This window comes from Electrona antarctica (genome assembly GCF_951216825.1).
Source record: "Electrona antarctica genome assembly, chromosome: 23".
NCBI lineage: Eukaryota > Metazoa > Chordata > Actinopteri > Myctophiformes > Myctophidae > Electrona > Electrona antarctica.
The window spans coordinates 32,251,788-32,267,847 of record NC_136804.1 but is presented as its reverse complement, the minus strand read 5'-3'; the positions used below and the strand labels follow the sequence as shown (position 1 = coordinate 32,267,847).

The 16,060-nt window shown below is 45.2% G+C and overlaps 1 protein-coding gene across 2 annotated transcripts in view; it reads right to left on the bottom strand.

Annotated features, from left to right (window-relative positions):
• Positions 1 to 14: 14 nt before the first annotated feature.
• Positions 15 to 16,060, bottom strand: part of gnptab (N-acetylglucosamine-1-phosphate transferase subunits alpha and beta) — a 43,571-nt gene continuing 27,525 nt past the window's right edge. The window contains exons 13-22 of one of the 2 annotated variants that reach the window (XM_079494108.1): positions 15,642 to 15,883; positions 13,885 to 14,784; positions 12,734 to 12,933; positions 11,109 to 11,328; positions 10,420 to 10,533; positions 9,628 to 9,713; positions 9,064 to 9,162; positions 7,950 to 8,117; positions 6,661 to 6,751; positions 15 to 3,430 (exon numbers count right to left, since the gene is read on the bottom strand). In XM_079494108.1, the coding sequence (XP_079350234.1) occupies positions 3,359 to 3,430; positions 6,661 to 6,751; positions 7,950 to 8,117; positions 9,064 to 9,162; positions 9,628 to 9,713; positions 10,420 to 10,533; positions 11,109 to 11,328; positions 12,734 to 12,933; positions 13,885 to 14,784; positions 15,642 to 15,883 (2,192 nt within the window). In that variant the 3' untranslated portion in view covers positions 15 to 3,358. Of the gene's footprint in view, positions 3,431 to 6,660; positions 6,752 to 7,267; positions 7,412 to 7,949; positions 8,118 to 9,063; positions 9,163 to 9,627; positions 9,714 to 10,419; positions 10,534 to 11,108; positions 11,329 to 12,733; positions 12,934 to 13,884; positions 14,785 to 15,641; positions 15,884 to 16,060 lie in introns of those variants that run through there. The other variant, XM_079494109.1, reaches the window with a different exon arrangement.

Genomic DNA, 16,060 nt, shown 5'->3' with positions numbered 1-16,060 from the left:
GTGAAACCGCAAAACAAAATCCCTTATTTTTCTTTATTTTTTTTATTTCAGTGTGAAAACGATTCACTCTGAATTTGACACATCCCAGGTAGGGGAATCCATTCCACAGACATCCAATGTGTTACTCAATGCCATGATCATGCGTGAAAAGTGTCGGCCCTCAGTTTGGACTGAGGCTAGGGCTAGGTGTGAGGGAGCAAAGGCAAGCTCCCATGTGAAACACAGGAGGCTGGAAACCTAGTTATAGAGATGTGTATCCGACCAAAAGTCTGATATTTGCTGCGGGTTAAAAATCACCCGTGGCTCCCGACATGGTTACAAATCACCAATTGCTCCTGACATGCGTTGCTGGTTAAAAATCACCCGTGGCGTGCGGTTAGGTTTAGGTTAGTGTTTGGGTAGGGTGTCGGACCCTTGGTATGTCGGCATTGTCGGAAACAAATGCCTGCACCAAGTTATGGTATGTCCAAAACTGTTACTTTTCAGGACATGTTTAAAAGTACCCGTGTTCCAATTGATTCCAATGTAGTTATTGTTCAGTCACAAGCTCTAGTTAATAGTTACCTTTCATTGCTTCAATATTCATGAAACCCACAGATTACCACTTTCTCTCATAAAAACAATATTTCAAAAACAGCCGATCTACGAGCCCAAAACATCAACGCGTTGTGAGCTTGTCTTAGCGGCTAGTATTGCTAGTAGTAGTACTTATCTTATGTGCGACACTGTGGCACGAAAAACATAAAACATTGAAATTTGGAGATACAAGGTTTCTGCCAGGAACAATATTTTTGTGAGGAGGGGTTTTTGCATCATATTACATCATTTAACTTGTGCAGTAGCAGCAGCTAAACTCTTAAATACTGCATAGTCTCAGTTTGAATGTTTGGCAAGCAACAAGTAACGACTGAATTTCAACATTTTACTATGTCATTATTATACCTTAGAGCTGAAATAATAAAAAGGTCCCCCCATTTTGTGTTTCCTAGAACTGTAATTATGGAGAAAATCATTAACACGTGAAACGCATCTTGATGAAATCATCAAGATGTGTTTCACCATTTTTTTCAGACCTCTAGTTCTAGGAAACACAGAATGGGGGAACTTTTTTATTATTTCCACACAACAGCTCTAAGGTACATTAATGACATAGTAAAATGTTGAAAATGAGTGGAATGCCCCTTTAAGGCTCCATTTAGACTTCGTTGCGCTGCGAAAATAGACGATCTACAAGCTCACAATTTTCTGTGTGACAAGACACACAACCGCGTATACTGTACATCGTGCCTTTAAAGTTATGGAGTCATAAAAAGGGACAGAACAAGTAGAACTGTCTAAATCAACATTCCATCATGCCATTCATCTGAAACGCATCATGAACAATACAATCAAAATAATTTAAGCATGCCGAGAGTGGGTGGGTGGGTTGGTGGGTGGGTCTGAATTTCAGACACTTATGGAAGACTCACGGGTCCCACAGGGACACACACAGGTGACTGGGACATCATACAGTACACTGTCAAACATTCATAGATTTTTACATTTTCCCCCAACATTAATGATGCTCATATACTCATACATACATACTCTTAATCCCAGTCATTCCCGCAGTAAATCATGACACCATGTGACATGTGTAAGACAATGTCTGTGAGGGCGTTGTTTTTAAAAAGATGATTAAAATGTAAAAAGGGACGTACGGGTGTGCAGGAATGCTTTGAGGGAACGATCAAACTCTTACAAAAAAAAAGGCACTTTATCGATTTAGTTTTTCATATATACAATTCATGTTGTTTTCTTTTCTTCCCTAGTACAGTAACAACATAGCGCAAGTAAAGCTTAACTTATACTCCCATTTTACTTGTCGAGCTAGTTACTCACTCATCCTAGGTTCCTACTATAGAGCGTCGCAGTCCCGCCCCCTACCAGGGCCCAGGAAATGATTCCCCGTTCATTTTCCTCAGAAATTTCAAAACGTATTTATTTAAATACCTTTTAAGCCTCGTACAAAGCCAACACAATTTTTCGGGCCGAACAAATAATTAGAAAGAAGAAACACTTTTCTTCTTTGTAATTATTTGTTTGGTCCAAAATATTGTGTTTGTTGTCATGATTTGTCACAACTCGAGTTGGCTTTGTCCACGGCGTAAACGTCTTTAAATAAATACTTTTTGAAAAGCCTATGGGGAATTCACTTCTGGGTCTCACGCCGTCATGAAAGGGGGCAGGACTGCGACGCTCTATAAGAGCATAGATTAGCCTTAACCACTTAAACCCTATTATATAATAGCAGCCTGGGGTCCCCCAGGGCTCAATACTGGGTCCGCTAGTATTTTCCTCTACACCAAACCTCTTCGCCGAAAATAGCCGATCCACAAGCGTCATACTGTACCGTAGCTCAGCCGTTTTCGCTGAAAGCTCTCCCCAGAACAGGGATGCTAGGGTGCTCTCCCCAGAACAGGGATGCTAGGGTTCAAGTGGGTTTAAGATGGCCGTCGATTGAATTCTCATTGTGTTTTCTCATTAGACGCAGACAGTACCTCTGACATTCTCCGTTCCGAAACACCAGACAGAAGTTTGATACACAGACATGTTTGATTACTATACTTGTGAGGATATCAGCAATTTAAGAAGGCAATATATTATTTATTATCTCGGCTTGTAGATTTGCTATTATACATTATAGCCAGGAAAAAAAATTGAGCCATTGAAAAAAAAAATCTCTTGTGAGGCAAGGAAATTGTCCTCATAATGTCTCTTTCTCATTATTGTACTACACTTGTGGTGACATTTGACCCTCACAATTATAGTAATAATGTGCGCACACACACACGCTGTTAGGTGTAGTGTTTCACACTTCAACAGCACATCAATTTCATGGCTGTGGCAGGGGGTTCATGTTGGCAAAGGGGTGTGTGTGTGTGTGTGTGTGTGTGTGTGTGTGTGTGTGTGTGTGTGTGTGTGTGTGTGTGTGAGAGCACGCACATCTCATATGCTGATCTCTAGTGCCCCCAGAGGAGTGGAAGAGTAGTGCCGCCAGGGGTTTGTGGCTGCCTTTGTCACATTGTCGGTCCAGTAGTCCTAGTGGGTCCGTTCCCTGTCACGTCAACGCCTGGCCAGAGCTCGTCCATCACTGATCCACGCCGACGGGCCGTTTTAACCACGAGGACTCCCAACGTCCCGAGTCTGGACTCTTGTCACCCACTCGGGACGGTCCACTAGTCTGACCCCTCCTCCACCCATTAGGAACAGGGGGTACCGAGAGGGCGGCGAGGGGGCTAGGAGGATGGAGAGGCTTTGGGGTGGAGGTAAGTTGCAGACCAGGAGAGGATAACGGAGGAGTTTCCGCTCTTGTCTTTCACACGCGCTCGGGGTTGCTCTCCTTGCTGATTCTGCGTCGGGGGAACAGCTTGCGCTTCAGTACGATCAGCTGAGGGAGACATGGAAATGACATCATGAAGAAATTTTAAAAAATCACACCCGTGTGAACTGAGTGGTGCAACTCTGTGTGGGGGTCCCCCGGTGTGGGTCCCCGGAACTTCCAGACCCACAGGAACGCGCCCAGGGTGCCAGCCTGGTTCCGAAACGGTTGAGAAATTACAGTTACTGTGTGGGGGAATTAGCAGACACCTCTCTCTCTATCTCTCTCTCTAATTAGGTGGCAACAGTGCTACACTATCTCTCTCTCTCTGTTTCTAGCACAACAGCGCCACTTTTGCCCCTACTGGTACTCTAAACATAGGGACAGGTACGTGGACATAGCTGTTCCTTGGAGTGGTTGCACCACTCAAAAAGGAACAACAACCAGAACACAGAACAAGGGACAGTTTTCCGTTTGTTGCTGAGACAGAACAGGCAGCGACAACATGGGCTCGGTTAGTTTCCCCTCAAAAACAGTTTAGTATTCAAGGTTATTAGGTCACCATTGTACCATTAAAAGGTATCGACTCCCCAGCTCACCCAAACATAAAACTAAACTAAAAGAATGGCTGACCTTAACCCATTTAGGCCCGACGTCGATATTTAAAAAAATGTCTTCTAAATCCTGACAGTTTTCTGAAATACCTATGTTTTTATATCAGTGTTGCTCAAGGACCCCACAAAATATATGTAATTTGCCACCGACCCCATCTGAAAATATGTTGTTCCAGTGACCCCCCCAGAAGCAAAGATTTTAGTTAAAAACGATGGCTCTGAAAGAATATAATATATTCAAAGATTTGAGGCACATTTTAACGATTTTTCAAAAATAGCAGACCTACAAGCTCGTAGCGCGGCACTCGGTGCCGCGCTATGAGCTTGTAGATCTGCTATTTTTAAATAGCTAAAGCATAACACAATGCTTAAAACACCAACAAGGGTTCCCGCCCAAAATGTAAATACAAGTGAGTGTAGTTGAACACCTTGGTAATAGCATCACAATCAGTTTAACTACTTTAAACCTATTTTATACTTTGTCGACAAAACAAAAGGGAGACCGTGCCACAACATATTTCCAGACAGATGTCTGCGGGTCAAATACGTATCAATTTGGGGGTCCTTGAAGAAAAAGTTAAGAAGCAAATATCTGCATAGTGAGACATTTGACCTTCCTCTCAACTTGCATGTGATGCTTTTCATCTTCCCGCCGTGACTTAACATTCCCCATAAACAGCCATCTAATGCCACAGTGTGAACGTGTGAGCGTGCGTGCGTGCGTGCGTGCTCCAAAAGGTCTTCCCAACTGTTAATCTTTCTTTAGAATCACTAAGGAGTAACTGGACACCAAGAATGCATCTTAGATTATATTAGGTCAGTGCCGTCAAACGCCATCAAACCGTGGGCCAAGTACAACCGACATGGCATACCCGTTGTTAACCTCCTGGATGGCGTTTATGCCGTCGATGTCTGTGTCAAGTTGTTAATCACAGGAGGGTTGTTAGGCAGCAGTAATCACACAGGAACGCGTACGCCTCCATTTGGCATGCACTCCCACCCGTCTGCCGGTGGAGAAGAGCAACAAAGATGGTCTCACGTTGCCACACAAAGACCAGAAGGTCTTCCGTTAAGTTTGTGGAGTAATGTGAGAGCCTCGTTCCACTGAGAGGGATTCTCACATAGATAGTTGTTGGGGTATATTATTATTATTGCCCAAGTACATTTAACTGTATACCTGGAATGTGTCCTCTGCATTTATTACCCATGCTAACTAGGGCAAGGGTTCACAAACTGTTCAGGCTGTGACCCCCCCAAAATAATACTCATATTTGAACTGGGGATCCCCCGAAAAATAATCATATTTGAACTGGGGATCCCCCGAAAATAATCATATTTGAACTGGGGATCCCCCGAAAAATAATCATATTTGAACTGGGGAACCCCCAAAAATAATCATATTTGAACTGGGGACCCCCAAAAATAATCATATTTGAACTGGGGACCCCCAAAAATAATCATATTTGAACTGGGGATCCCCCGAAAAATAATCATATTTGAACTGGGGACTCCCCAAAATAATGGTATACCTAATTTGGTGTTTTAGAGGGCTCTCTTCCACAACCTGTGAGTTAATCTACAGATTCCGGGATCAGAGGACAAACGGAAAAAACGTGATCAAAACAAATCCAAAGCTTTAGATTCAGATAAACATTGCTACATACAGTAGCGTTTGTTCAGTAACACGAGTCTCCCCGTTTCTCACACTTAAAACACAAAATACATGTTCAGGTGGGTCGCTAATTTTGTCCAATCGGGAGAGAGCGCCCATGTATCAGCTTCAATGTGTGTTGCAGTAGTCATTCCTTTGTTTCATCACTCCATCAAGTAACGTATCCTGACCTGAAAATGTATTCTCTGCTATTATTAAAGAGCTGGAGAGACAGGGAGACCGCTGTTACACTCCATAGCAAAGATAACTATCAGAATATAGAGCATGTAGGGGGCACGGTGGCACAGTCGGTAGTGCTGTCGCCTCACAGCTAGAAGGTCCTGTGTTCGAATCCCGCTGGGGACGCTGTGGGCGCTGGGGGGCGTGTTCCCTCCTCCGCGTCATCAGTGCCCATACCCGAGGTGGGGTTGGCAAAAGGGCCTTTCTGTGTTGTGGAGTTTGCATGTTCTCCCCGTGTCCCCCTAGGGTAGGTACCCTCACAATAAACATGCAGTAATCCTGGTATTTAAACTATATCCCCCTGGCGCCTGATGGAATTGAATTGAATTGATGGAGGGGAAAGGAACTGGTCGGAATAACGTGTTCCTTCCACGCGCTACGTCCAACCGGGGAAACATGAGGTCAGTTCGCTGCCCCCCCCAGGTTGGCAGAGGAAGTGTAGCGCCCAGGATTACATTAGATAATTGGCACTGGGTGAAAAAAAATGGCAAAATCGTGGGATAAAAATGTATTAAAAAGAATAATATAGAGCATGTATCACAAATAATAATGAGTTGGTGAGAATCATTGTGAGTTGTGTGGGTAGAAGATGCGTCCTCACAACACAATGACAGGAGTCAGGTGAGAAGAGTGTTACACATACCGGAATAGTCTGGGTTTGTAACCATGGAAACAAGACAATGGTCTGTATCTGAGGGAGATAGTGTGTGTGTGTGTGTGTGTGTGTGTGTGTGTGTGTGTGTGTGTGTGTGTGTGTGTGTGTGTGTGTGTGTGTGTGTGTGCGCAACACTGACCTGTTCAGCGAAGAAGGAGATGACGGTGAAGACGACGAGTGTCACGAGGACACAGTGTGTCCAGAACTTCAGCTTGTCCCGATACACACGCCTGCAAAACACACGCACACGCACACACTTTAAATAGAAAAATAAATAAATAAATAAATACACAACCGACATGAGTTTCCGATGACGAGACTGATGGGGTGGTGGAAATGGAGTGAAATGTTATGGATGGGCCGGCACCGGGCCGGCACCGCCCCAGCTTTTGACAGATGCCACCAGAAGGAATGGCAGCATGCCCAGTGGTTCTCAACCTGTGGGCCACCCGTGGACCACGAGGGTGTTGCAAGTGGCCGCCCAAACAATAATGGCAAAACACTACGATCTATTTTGACACAATCCACGCCATTCTCGAGATATAAAGGTAAAAAAAAGTATTTTTTAGCTTATTTTCGCTTCCGCGGCTGGACTCCCATGGTAGAAAACAGCCTACATCCCAATCCTCGGTGCTCGTGCTCCCGTACGCGGCCATTAGTGTTTAGAGTGCTCAGAATGGGATAAAGTACGATGTTGGAAGCTTAATAAAACATACATTCGAGGTCGCGCTAACCATAATAATAGTCCGATCGGCAGAGCATAGCCGCGAGCGACCCTGGTGCGGCAATGGAGGACAATCACTTCCGGATCGGATCGGCTCGGCTCGGATAATGCTTCTTCTTCTCTGCTTATGTCGCGCATTTCACTGGCACTCGCCTCACGTTACCGCCTGTGGTAAGGGGAGGGAATGTGTAAATGATAATATTGATGGTTTTCTTTGCGATACCAGTACATTGGAACTTAATGTATACTACTGTACTGTATCCATTTATCTAACCCATTTCGACCTGAGGACGATTCTACAAAGGCCTTCTAAATCCTGACAGTTTTCTGAAAACCTCATGTTTCTATGTCAGTCTCGCTCTCAAACATTTTCATGTCAAAGACCCCCAAAAATGTATGTAATTGGCCACCGACCCCCATCTGAAAATATGTTGTTCCAGGGACCCTCCCAGAAGCAAAGATTTGAGTTAAAAAACGTTCGCTCTGAAAAAATATATATATTCCAAATTTGCGCCACATTTTCACGATTTTTCAAAAATATCAGACCTACAAGCTCATAGTGCAGCACTCGGTGAGCTTGTAGATCTGCTATTTTTAAATAGCTATAGCATAACATAATGTTTAAAAACACCAAAAAGGGTTCCTGCCCCAAAATGGTTTTTAATGCAAACGAGCTGCATGTTAGTTCCAGTGCATGCACCTACCATTCGTGCAGCTCGTCCATGTGCAGGAAGCGGTTGCGGTATTCCCTGGGCAGCTCAAACTGGGAGGCCAGAGGGAACATGGACTCGTAGAAGTCTCTGAGCACGGCCTTCACCGTGGGCGCGTCTTTATGGGTGTGGTCTATGTTGTCGTTCAGGCAGATGAACTTCCTACAGGACAAATAATCATGCAAGTTGTCAGTTAACTGGTTTACGGCCAAGCTACACCAGGCTTTTCTCGCACAAAACGTGCGCGTTTACCCTAAACGCGTGTGTTGAATTTAGGTCCAGTCCTATTTTAAAAAACGCACGTGCAGGGTTCGCGTTTAGGGTAAACGCGCGAGAAAAGCCTGGTGTAGCTTGGCCGTGAGTAAAAGTAACGGACCTGATTTTAAAGCGTTTCATGACAGTGCACATACATTCCTTACACATGACGAGTCGACATTTACCGGTAATACTTTTTTTTTTTTTGTGCCAAACTAAAAGATCCCCTCACATCAGAAAATGTAGTCGCAGGTTCAAAATGAACACTTACATCATTTTCTTTAGTGAATAAAATGGCCAATCTGTACGAGTATGTCAACACAAATATAACTAATTAAGACATAGGGCTCCATTTTCGTCACCGCTAAACCCCTTATCCCTAAACTTCTATGCCTTTTTTTTTACTATTTTGCAAAACATTTTTTAATAGTTAAAATGGCCAGTCTACAAGCTCACAACGTGTCAATGTAGATTGGCTAGTTGAACTACTTAAAAATGTTTTTCAAAACAGTAAAAAAAAAAGTCAAAGAAGTTTAGGGATAAGGGGTTTAGCGGTGACGAAAATGGAGCCCTTAGAGTCTCTGTCTAGGTTGGACACGACCTCGTCGTTAATTGGCACGATCCTGTTTCTGGTTTCACACAAATTGTGACACTGAAGGTCAGAATCTCCCCAGAGCTGGCACTTGCGGAGGAGACCTGGGTTCAAACAGGAAAGTTCCATAAGGAGGAGACCTGGGTTCAAACAGGAAAGTTCCATAAGGAGGAGACCTGGGTTCAAACAGGAAAGTTCCATAAGGAGGAGACCTGGGTTCAAACAGGAAAGTTACATAATAATAACAATCCTGATCCTCACCTGGGATTCTTCCTGATGTCGTCCAGCTGTCCCACCACATGGGAGACGTTGGTCCGCACCATCTTGAATGCGATCTCTTCCTCGCCCATGATCTCAAACCTTGATCCACCACAAATAAAGCACATTAGCTTCATACGGAGTGATCGTATCACATAAGAACAGGTCTCTAAACTGCCTGCCCCTGGCCAGCCGGGGCACCTGATGGAGGGGAAAGGAACTGGTTGGAATAACGTGTTCCTTCCACGCGCTACGTCCAACCAGGGAAACTCCCCCCAGTCAGGTGTAAAGGAGCGACTTGGACACTCATGCATGAAGGAAGCATGTGTTCAAGTCCGTTGCTCTCCCCAGGTTGGCGGAGGGTGTGTAGAGCCCAGGATCACATTAGATAATTGACACAGGGGTGAAAAATGGGTTACAAAATCGTGGGATAAAAATGATAAAAAATAATAAAATAACAAGAGTGTAACACATCTGTCCCAGAACGTCTGGAACGGATGGTGAGCGGTGTGAATGGATGAACGGATGGTGAACGGATGTGTGAATGTCAGCACTTGACAGACATACTTGTATTTGTTCTGGTCCCTGAAGGCCTTGTGGATCCGTTCAGTGATGGGCTTGCAGTGGAGCACCAGACCCTTTGTCACTGGAGGCTGTGGATTCCAATTTAAAATTTTAAAGTTAAGAATATATTAACCCATTTTGACCTGGGAACGATTCTACAAATGTCTTCTAAATCCTGACAGTTTTCTGAAAAACCCATGTTTCTATGTCAGTGGTTCTCAAACACTGACATAGCGATGATGTCACTGGTGGATGGGTTTCTGAACTTCCCACAGCCCTCCTATGAGACACAGACTGAGTAGGAAAAAAATGGTGGTATTTTGTTTTGATTATTAGTGCCTATTATATGAAGATGGGTTGAAAAGTGGTGAAGTGGCCCTTTAATCCATTCTGGACAGGAACCCATGTTGGTGTTTTAAGCATTATGTTATGCTTTAGCTATTGAAAAATAGCAGATCTACAAGCTCGTAGCACGGCAGAGAGTGCCGTGCTACGAGCTTGTAGATCTGCTATTTTTGAAAAATCGTGAAAATGTGGCGCAAATCTTTGAATATATTTTCTTTCAGAGCCAACATTTTTAACGCAAATCTTTGCTTCTAGGGAGTTGCTGGAACAACATATTCTCAGATGTGGGTCGGCGGCCAATTACATATATCTTTGGGGCTCCTTGACATGAAAATGTTTGAGAACTACTGACATAGAAACATAGGTTTTTCAGAAAACTGTCAGGATTTAGAAGGCATTTGTAGAATCGAGCTCAGGTCAAAAACAGGTAAAACATCATTGTTGACTGACCATGCTGGGGTCGTAGTAGGCTTCCTGCGTTGGGCTGATGAGGTGCAGCTGTGTCAGATTGGTGGGAAGAGTCTTGGAACAGTTGATCAACATCTGCTCCAGACCCGTCAGGTCCTGGAATTCAATAACACACACGGTAGGTAGGTAGGGGGAAATAGTACTCGCACTCGCATGTTTCGCTTAAGTAAAAGTATCAATACTGCAATGTAGAAATACTGTAGAATTCAAGATGTACTTGCATGAAAGTACAAAAGTATTGGCATCAAAATGTACCTAAAGTACCAAAAGTAAAAGTACTCAATTATGCAGAATGTCTCATTTCAAGTTTTCAAATGTATAAAGACATCTTTTTGAAAGTAGCAGATCTACAAGCACACAATGTGCTGGGGTGCGACGCATTGTGAGCTTGTAGATCGGCTATTTTCAAATGGCCCGGAATGTATCTATGGCTGAAGTGGTTAATGTATGTTTTGTAATAATAATCACAATCTACAAAGTAACTAGTAACTAAAGTTTTCAAATAAATGTAGTGAAGTAAAAGTACAATATTTGCCTCTGAGATGTAGCGGAGTAGAAGTCAAAGTACTGGCAAATTCAAAATACTCAAGTAAGGTACAAATACCCCAAAATTGTACTTATGTGCAGTACTTCAGTAAAACAACGCCCTCAGTTGCGTTCCAGCACTGTACCTGGAGGCTGAGGGGCAGCTCGTGGATCCTGGTGGCGAGCGTGCGGATCTCGCGGTCGGACAGCACGCCCGAGTGGTCCGTGTCCACGTCGTCGAACACCTGCGACACGTTGTGGCGCCGCACGGCGCTCATCAGGAAGTAGAAGTAGGAGAAGGCGAACTGCATGTCCTCGGGGTGACGCACGGCGTGGCCCGACGTCTTGGCGAACTCCTCCGGGAACCTGAGAGAGAAAGGCGAGCATTACGTCATTACGTGTTCGTTTTGACGGCTCAAATTTTGATTTAGGGTCAGTGGTGGAATGTAGATCTGCATTTTAGCTCAAATCTAAGATGTCACAGATGCTTTCCCGGTCTCAACTGCGCTCCCCGTAATTTACATAATAAATCACAATGTTGATTCATACCGTTTACGTAATTTGTAATTTTAGCTCAAATCTAAGATGTCACAGATGCTTTCCCGGTCTTAACTGCACTTCCCGTAATTTACATAATAAATCACAATGTTGATTCATACCGTTTACGTCATTTGTAGTTTTTCATCGATTCAGACACTACACTTACGGCACTACTGTAAAGCAGCATTCCCCGCCGCTGGGCAACGCTCAGATCGGTGCATTTCGCACTCCTCAAGATGGCCGCCCACTCATTGCTATGGGCGCCGCGATCTTTAGAGGCGATTTTCTCTGAATTGAGTCGCAGATTGCGTTGATTGATCAAAACAGGGAAGTTTAGGCCTCAATACAAAATCGTCGCTACCTCGCGTTTTCAATATCAATACTTTTGAAGAAAGATAAAAGGATGCTTAGCTATAGCCGATTTTGGCTATAGTTAAGGGGGGAAGTGAAACTGAAGGGTTTTCAAAGTAAAAGCACCGTGTAAGCAGTGGCAGTGTGAAACAAATGCCAGAGTTTTTTTGGTTGCAGTCCAAGAGTTAACACTAGCATGTCTGAGAGGTCATTTTGACAGTTTTTTTAAAAGATTTTGAAGTTAATTATCTTTGCCCATGAAGCTTTCAGAAGGTTCCCCTTCCATGACCATCATCATTCCATCACCGTTCCATCATCTCAGACATTTTGAAATAATTTGACATCTGAAACATTTTCTAAATAAGAATTAGTACCAGAGCAACAACTCGAGGAGACTGCGAAGTGCCGCACCGGCAAACAACATTCGGCCAAAATGTCCTCAGTACAGGGCTGTATAAAATGGAATGGACTTCCTCTGCATATAAGGGAATGTGCTAAATTTTCCTCCTTTAAATACAATTTGAAAAAATGGTTGCTTGAAAATCAAAGCTGCAACCATTTATAATTATTGTAGGTGTATCTCTTTGTATGCTGTATCAGAGAGCTTATTAGAGTAAACCTACCCTAATAATAGTTTAATCTTTCCTTATTTTTTATTCTTACTAGTCTTAATACGTTTGAAATGTACTAGGTATTTGTATGCTATGTCCTGTATGTCAGCCCTGTTTGTACTGTTTGATGTTCGATGTCTGGGGACTGCAGATGGAAATTAGCATGTTTTGCTAAATCTGGTATATTTACACTGCATTTTTAATGTAATGTTCTTTAATGTACATTGTCCCGACTAAATAAACAAATAAAGTAAAGGTCAGCGACTCACATGTCCTGCAGCTCCTGCATGATGAGCCTGTCAATCATGTGGGGCATGTGGGCGGGGACCTTCCGGGAGGTGAACCCGAACTGTCCGTTGAGCAGCTTGTTCACGTAGCGCAGCGAGTCTGCGAAGGTGTCCTGCAGCCTCCGGCCAGCGGGGGCACTGTCGCTCTCATACAGCAGCGCTGTCCGCAGCCGCTCCTCTTCCTTTGATGTCGTCATCAACCATGAGATGAAAACAAAAACAAAAGCAAGGAAATGAAGAGAAAGGAGTATGACGGAAGCATTTGAAAATTGCGAGAGGCTGGTTCAGGAATGCGACAAAACTAAAATATCTCCCTGAATTCAAGGCTTCATGCCGTTCATGCCGATGTGTAATTGATGGAAAATACGTCTTTTTTTAGGTGAACTACTCCTTTAACCCATTTTGGGCGGGAACCCCTTTTGGTGTTTCAAACATGTTATAATTTAGCCATTGAAAAATAGCAGATCTACAAGCTCGTAGCGCGCCACCGAGTGGCGCGCTACGAGCTTGTAGGTCTGCTATTTTTGAAAAATCGTAAAAATGTGTCGCAAATTTGGAATATATATTTTACGTTTTTAACTCAAATCTTTGCTTCTGGGAGGGTCCCTGGAACAACATATTTTCAGATGAGGGTTGGAGGCCAATTACATATAATTTCTGGGGTCCTTGATATGAAATATTGAGCACCACTGATATAGAAACATGGGTACTTCAGAAAACTGGAGGATTTAGACAAGACAAATGGGTTAATAGTCTGGCTAATGCATAGCAAGAATAAAGAAAATACACCTCCGCGTTGCGGCAACAATGCATTCATCAGGGGGACAAAAAAAGGCCCAATGTTTGCCTATTTGCCAGAATAGGCATGCTAGGCTTGAATGTGGTTAACCCATTCTGGGCGGGAACCCCTTTTGGTGTTAGCATTATGTAATGCTTTAGCTATTGAAAAATAGCAGATCTACAAGCTCATAGCGCGCCACTCGGTGGCGCGCTATGAGCTTGTAGATCTGCTATTTTTGAAAAATCGAAGAACGATTGACATAGAAACATAGCTTTTTCAGAAAACTGTCAGGATGTAGAAGACATTTTTAGAATCTGATCTCAGGTCAAAATGCTTAATTCCAGGGGCTTACCTCAAGCAGGTCCTGGAAGTATTTCCTTCTCTCCCAGGGCAGGAAGCCTCTGTCGGCTGTGATGTAGTGATGAAGCCTCCTGCCCACAACAGGGGCCCTCGGCCCCTCGTCAGCCCGTGCTGGGCCCTCGTCCGCCGCCGCCTTGGCCTCCGCGCTTCTGACCCTGTTCATGCTGTCCACCAGGGTGTTTATCAGCTTGGACGAGGAGGACAGCGGCCTGTCCCTCACCACGTCCAGAAGAGCCCTGAGGGACGAAGGGGTGTCCCCCGGTTGCCGGCGAGGATCGTCGTCGATCGGCACCGGGACGGGAGTCGCAGCTTTCAGGTTGCCTCGCTCCACCGAAGATTTATTTTCTTGGCTCGCCTTCCGATCATCCGTTCCTTTCTGGACGACGTCCAGGGGATCTGCGGCTTTTGGCGGAAGCTGCTGCTCTGGTTCCAGGTCTTTATATGGCCTGCCTTGGACTTTGCCGTGGGCTTGGACGGCCGGCTGGGGATGGGCGGCGGCGTGCTGGTCGGGCAGGGACAGAGCCAGCGTTTTGTAGGGTGCCAGCAGCGCAGCCTTGGTGAGGTTGTAGCCCTTCGCCGTGATGTCGCCGACGAGAAGCTTCTCCTCCAACCGCTGAAGCTCGTTACTCACCGCCGCCGGTAAGAGTGTGAGGTTGACCGCGGGCACTTCCACGGACACCTCGGGCTCCTCGGGGCGCCTCCGGAGGACCTTAGGAGCCCTGCGGTCCTCGGGGACGTCGGAGAAAGGGAAGGCGGGCTCCGGCGTGGGGGTGGTCTCGGGCTCTTTGTGTCCGTCCTGGCTGGCCGGCCGGGTGACGTTACTGGCCTGGGGAAGCAGCCGCGTGTCCACCGCTACGCTGAAGCTCATGGTGAACTCCAGGTCATCCTCGCCCTGGAAGGAGGTTGGTCACAATTAGAATAGAATAATCGCCCGATCGCAACCATTTCAGATGACTGCAATTGATGTTTATGCATTAGTGTCAGAATCGTTTTCATTCATTTGCATGAATCCATCTGTTGAAAATTGTTCATTTTCGGTCATTATCAGTCATTTCCGTCTTGAAGTTATTCGTCATATCTGCCCGGGGCAATTCGTCACGAAGCCTGAAAGGCTTATACAGAAATGTAATATGAATTTAAATCCATCAAAACCAGGAAATCCATGTCATTTACGTTTTTTTGCGGTGGTTATTCAAAAATAGCAGACATACAAGCTCATCTGCTATATATATATATATTTTTTAAATCTTGAAAGTGTGAGAACTACTGATTTAGAAGGCATTTGTAGAATGGGCCTCAGGGTCTTAATGGGTTAAATGTTAGAAATGTTGAACAAAAAATTCCATGATGGCGAGTTGGTGACAGGCCCACCTACCGGGAAGGTGGCATTGTAAATGCCATGATGGTGACAGGCTCACCTACCTGGAGGTAAGCAAGTAGCCTTGAGCCGAGCCATGAGGCCCATATAGGGGCAGGAGCCTATCTACTGTTTCTGTAGTGTGAGGCAGCTTGATGTACAAGTACACCCCCTGGACATGACGCTAGTATGTCGCAGGGACTTACCCCCAATCCAACCCTTGATGCTGAGTGTCAAGCAGGGAGGCATTGGGTCCCATTTTTAGAGTCTTTGGTATGACCCGGCCGGGGATTGAACCCCGACCTCCCAGTCTCAGGGCGGACACTCTAACCACAAGGCCACTGCGCTGACCTGGAAGGTGACGATGTAAATACCATGATGGTGACACCTACCTGGAAGGTGAGGTTGTACAGGACCTGCGTGGCATTCTGTCCCGGGTAGAGCAGCAGGTGGATGGTCTTCCACTTGTTGGCCACGGAGGTGTGGCGCACGGCCACGCTGTCGCTCACGTGCGCCTCGGACACCCGGCGAGCCACGCGGCCGAAGCTGAAGTAAGGCCTGAGCTCCCCCGGCGGGAGGACGTACGCCGTCTGGTTTCTCATCAGGGTCACGATGTGAAGCTCGTTAAAGTGATCTACGCGGTAGAGAGAGACCTCACGGTTATTATCATCACTCCATGTGCAGCCATCGTGTGTCCCAGGAATACAATTAAAGACATTTCAATAACGGCGGGTAAAGAACGGCAGTGGGTCGCACACACCAAGACTTCAGTTCAACATAGGGAGATGACGACGGGTAACCGGATAGCCGG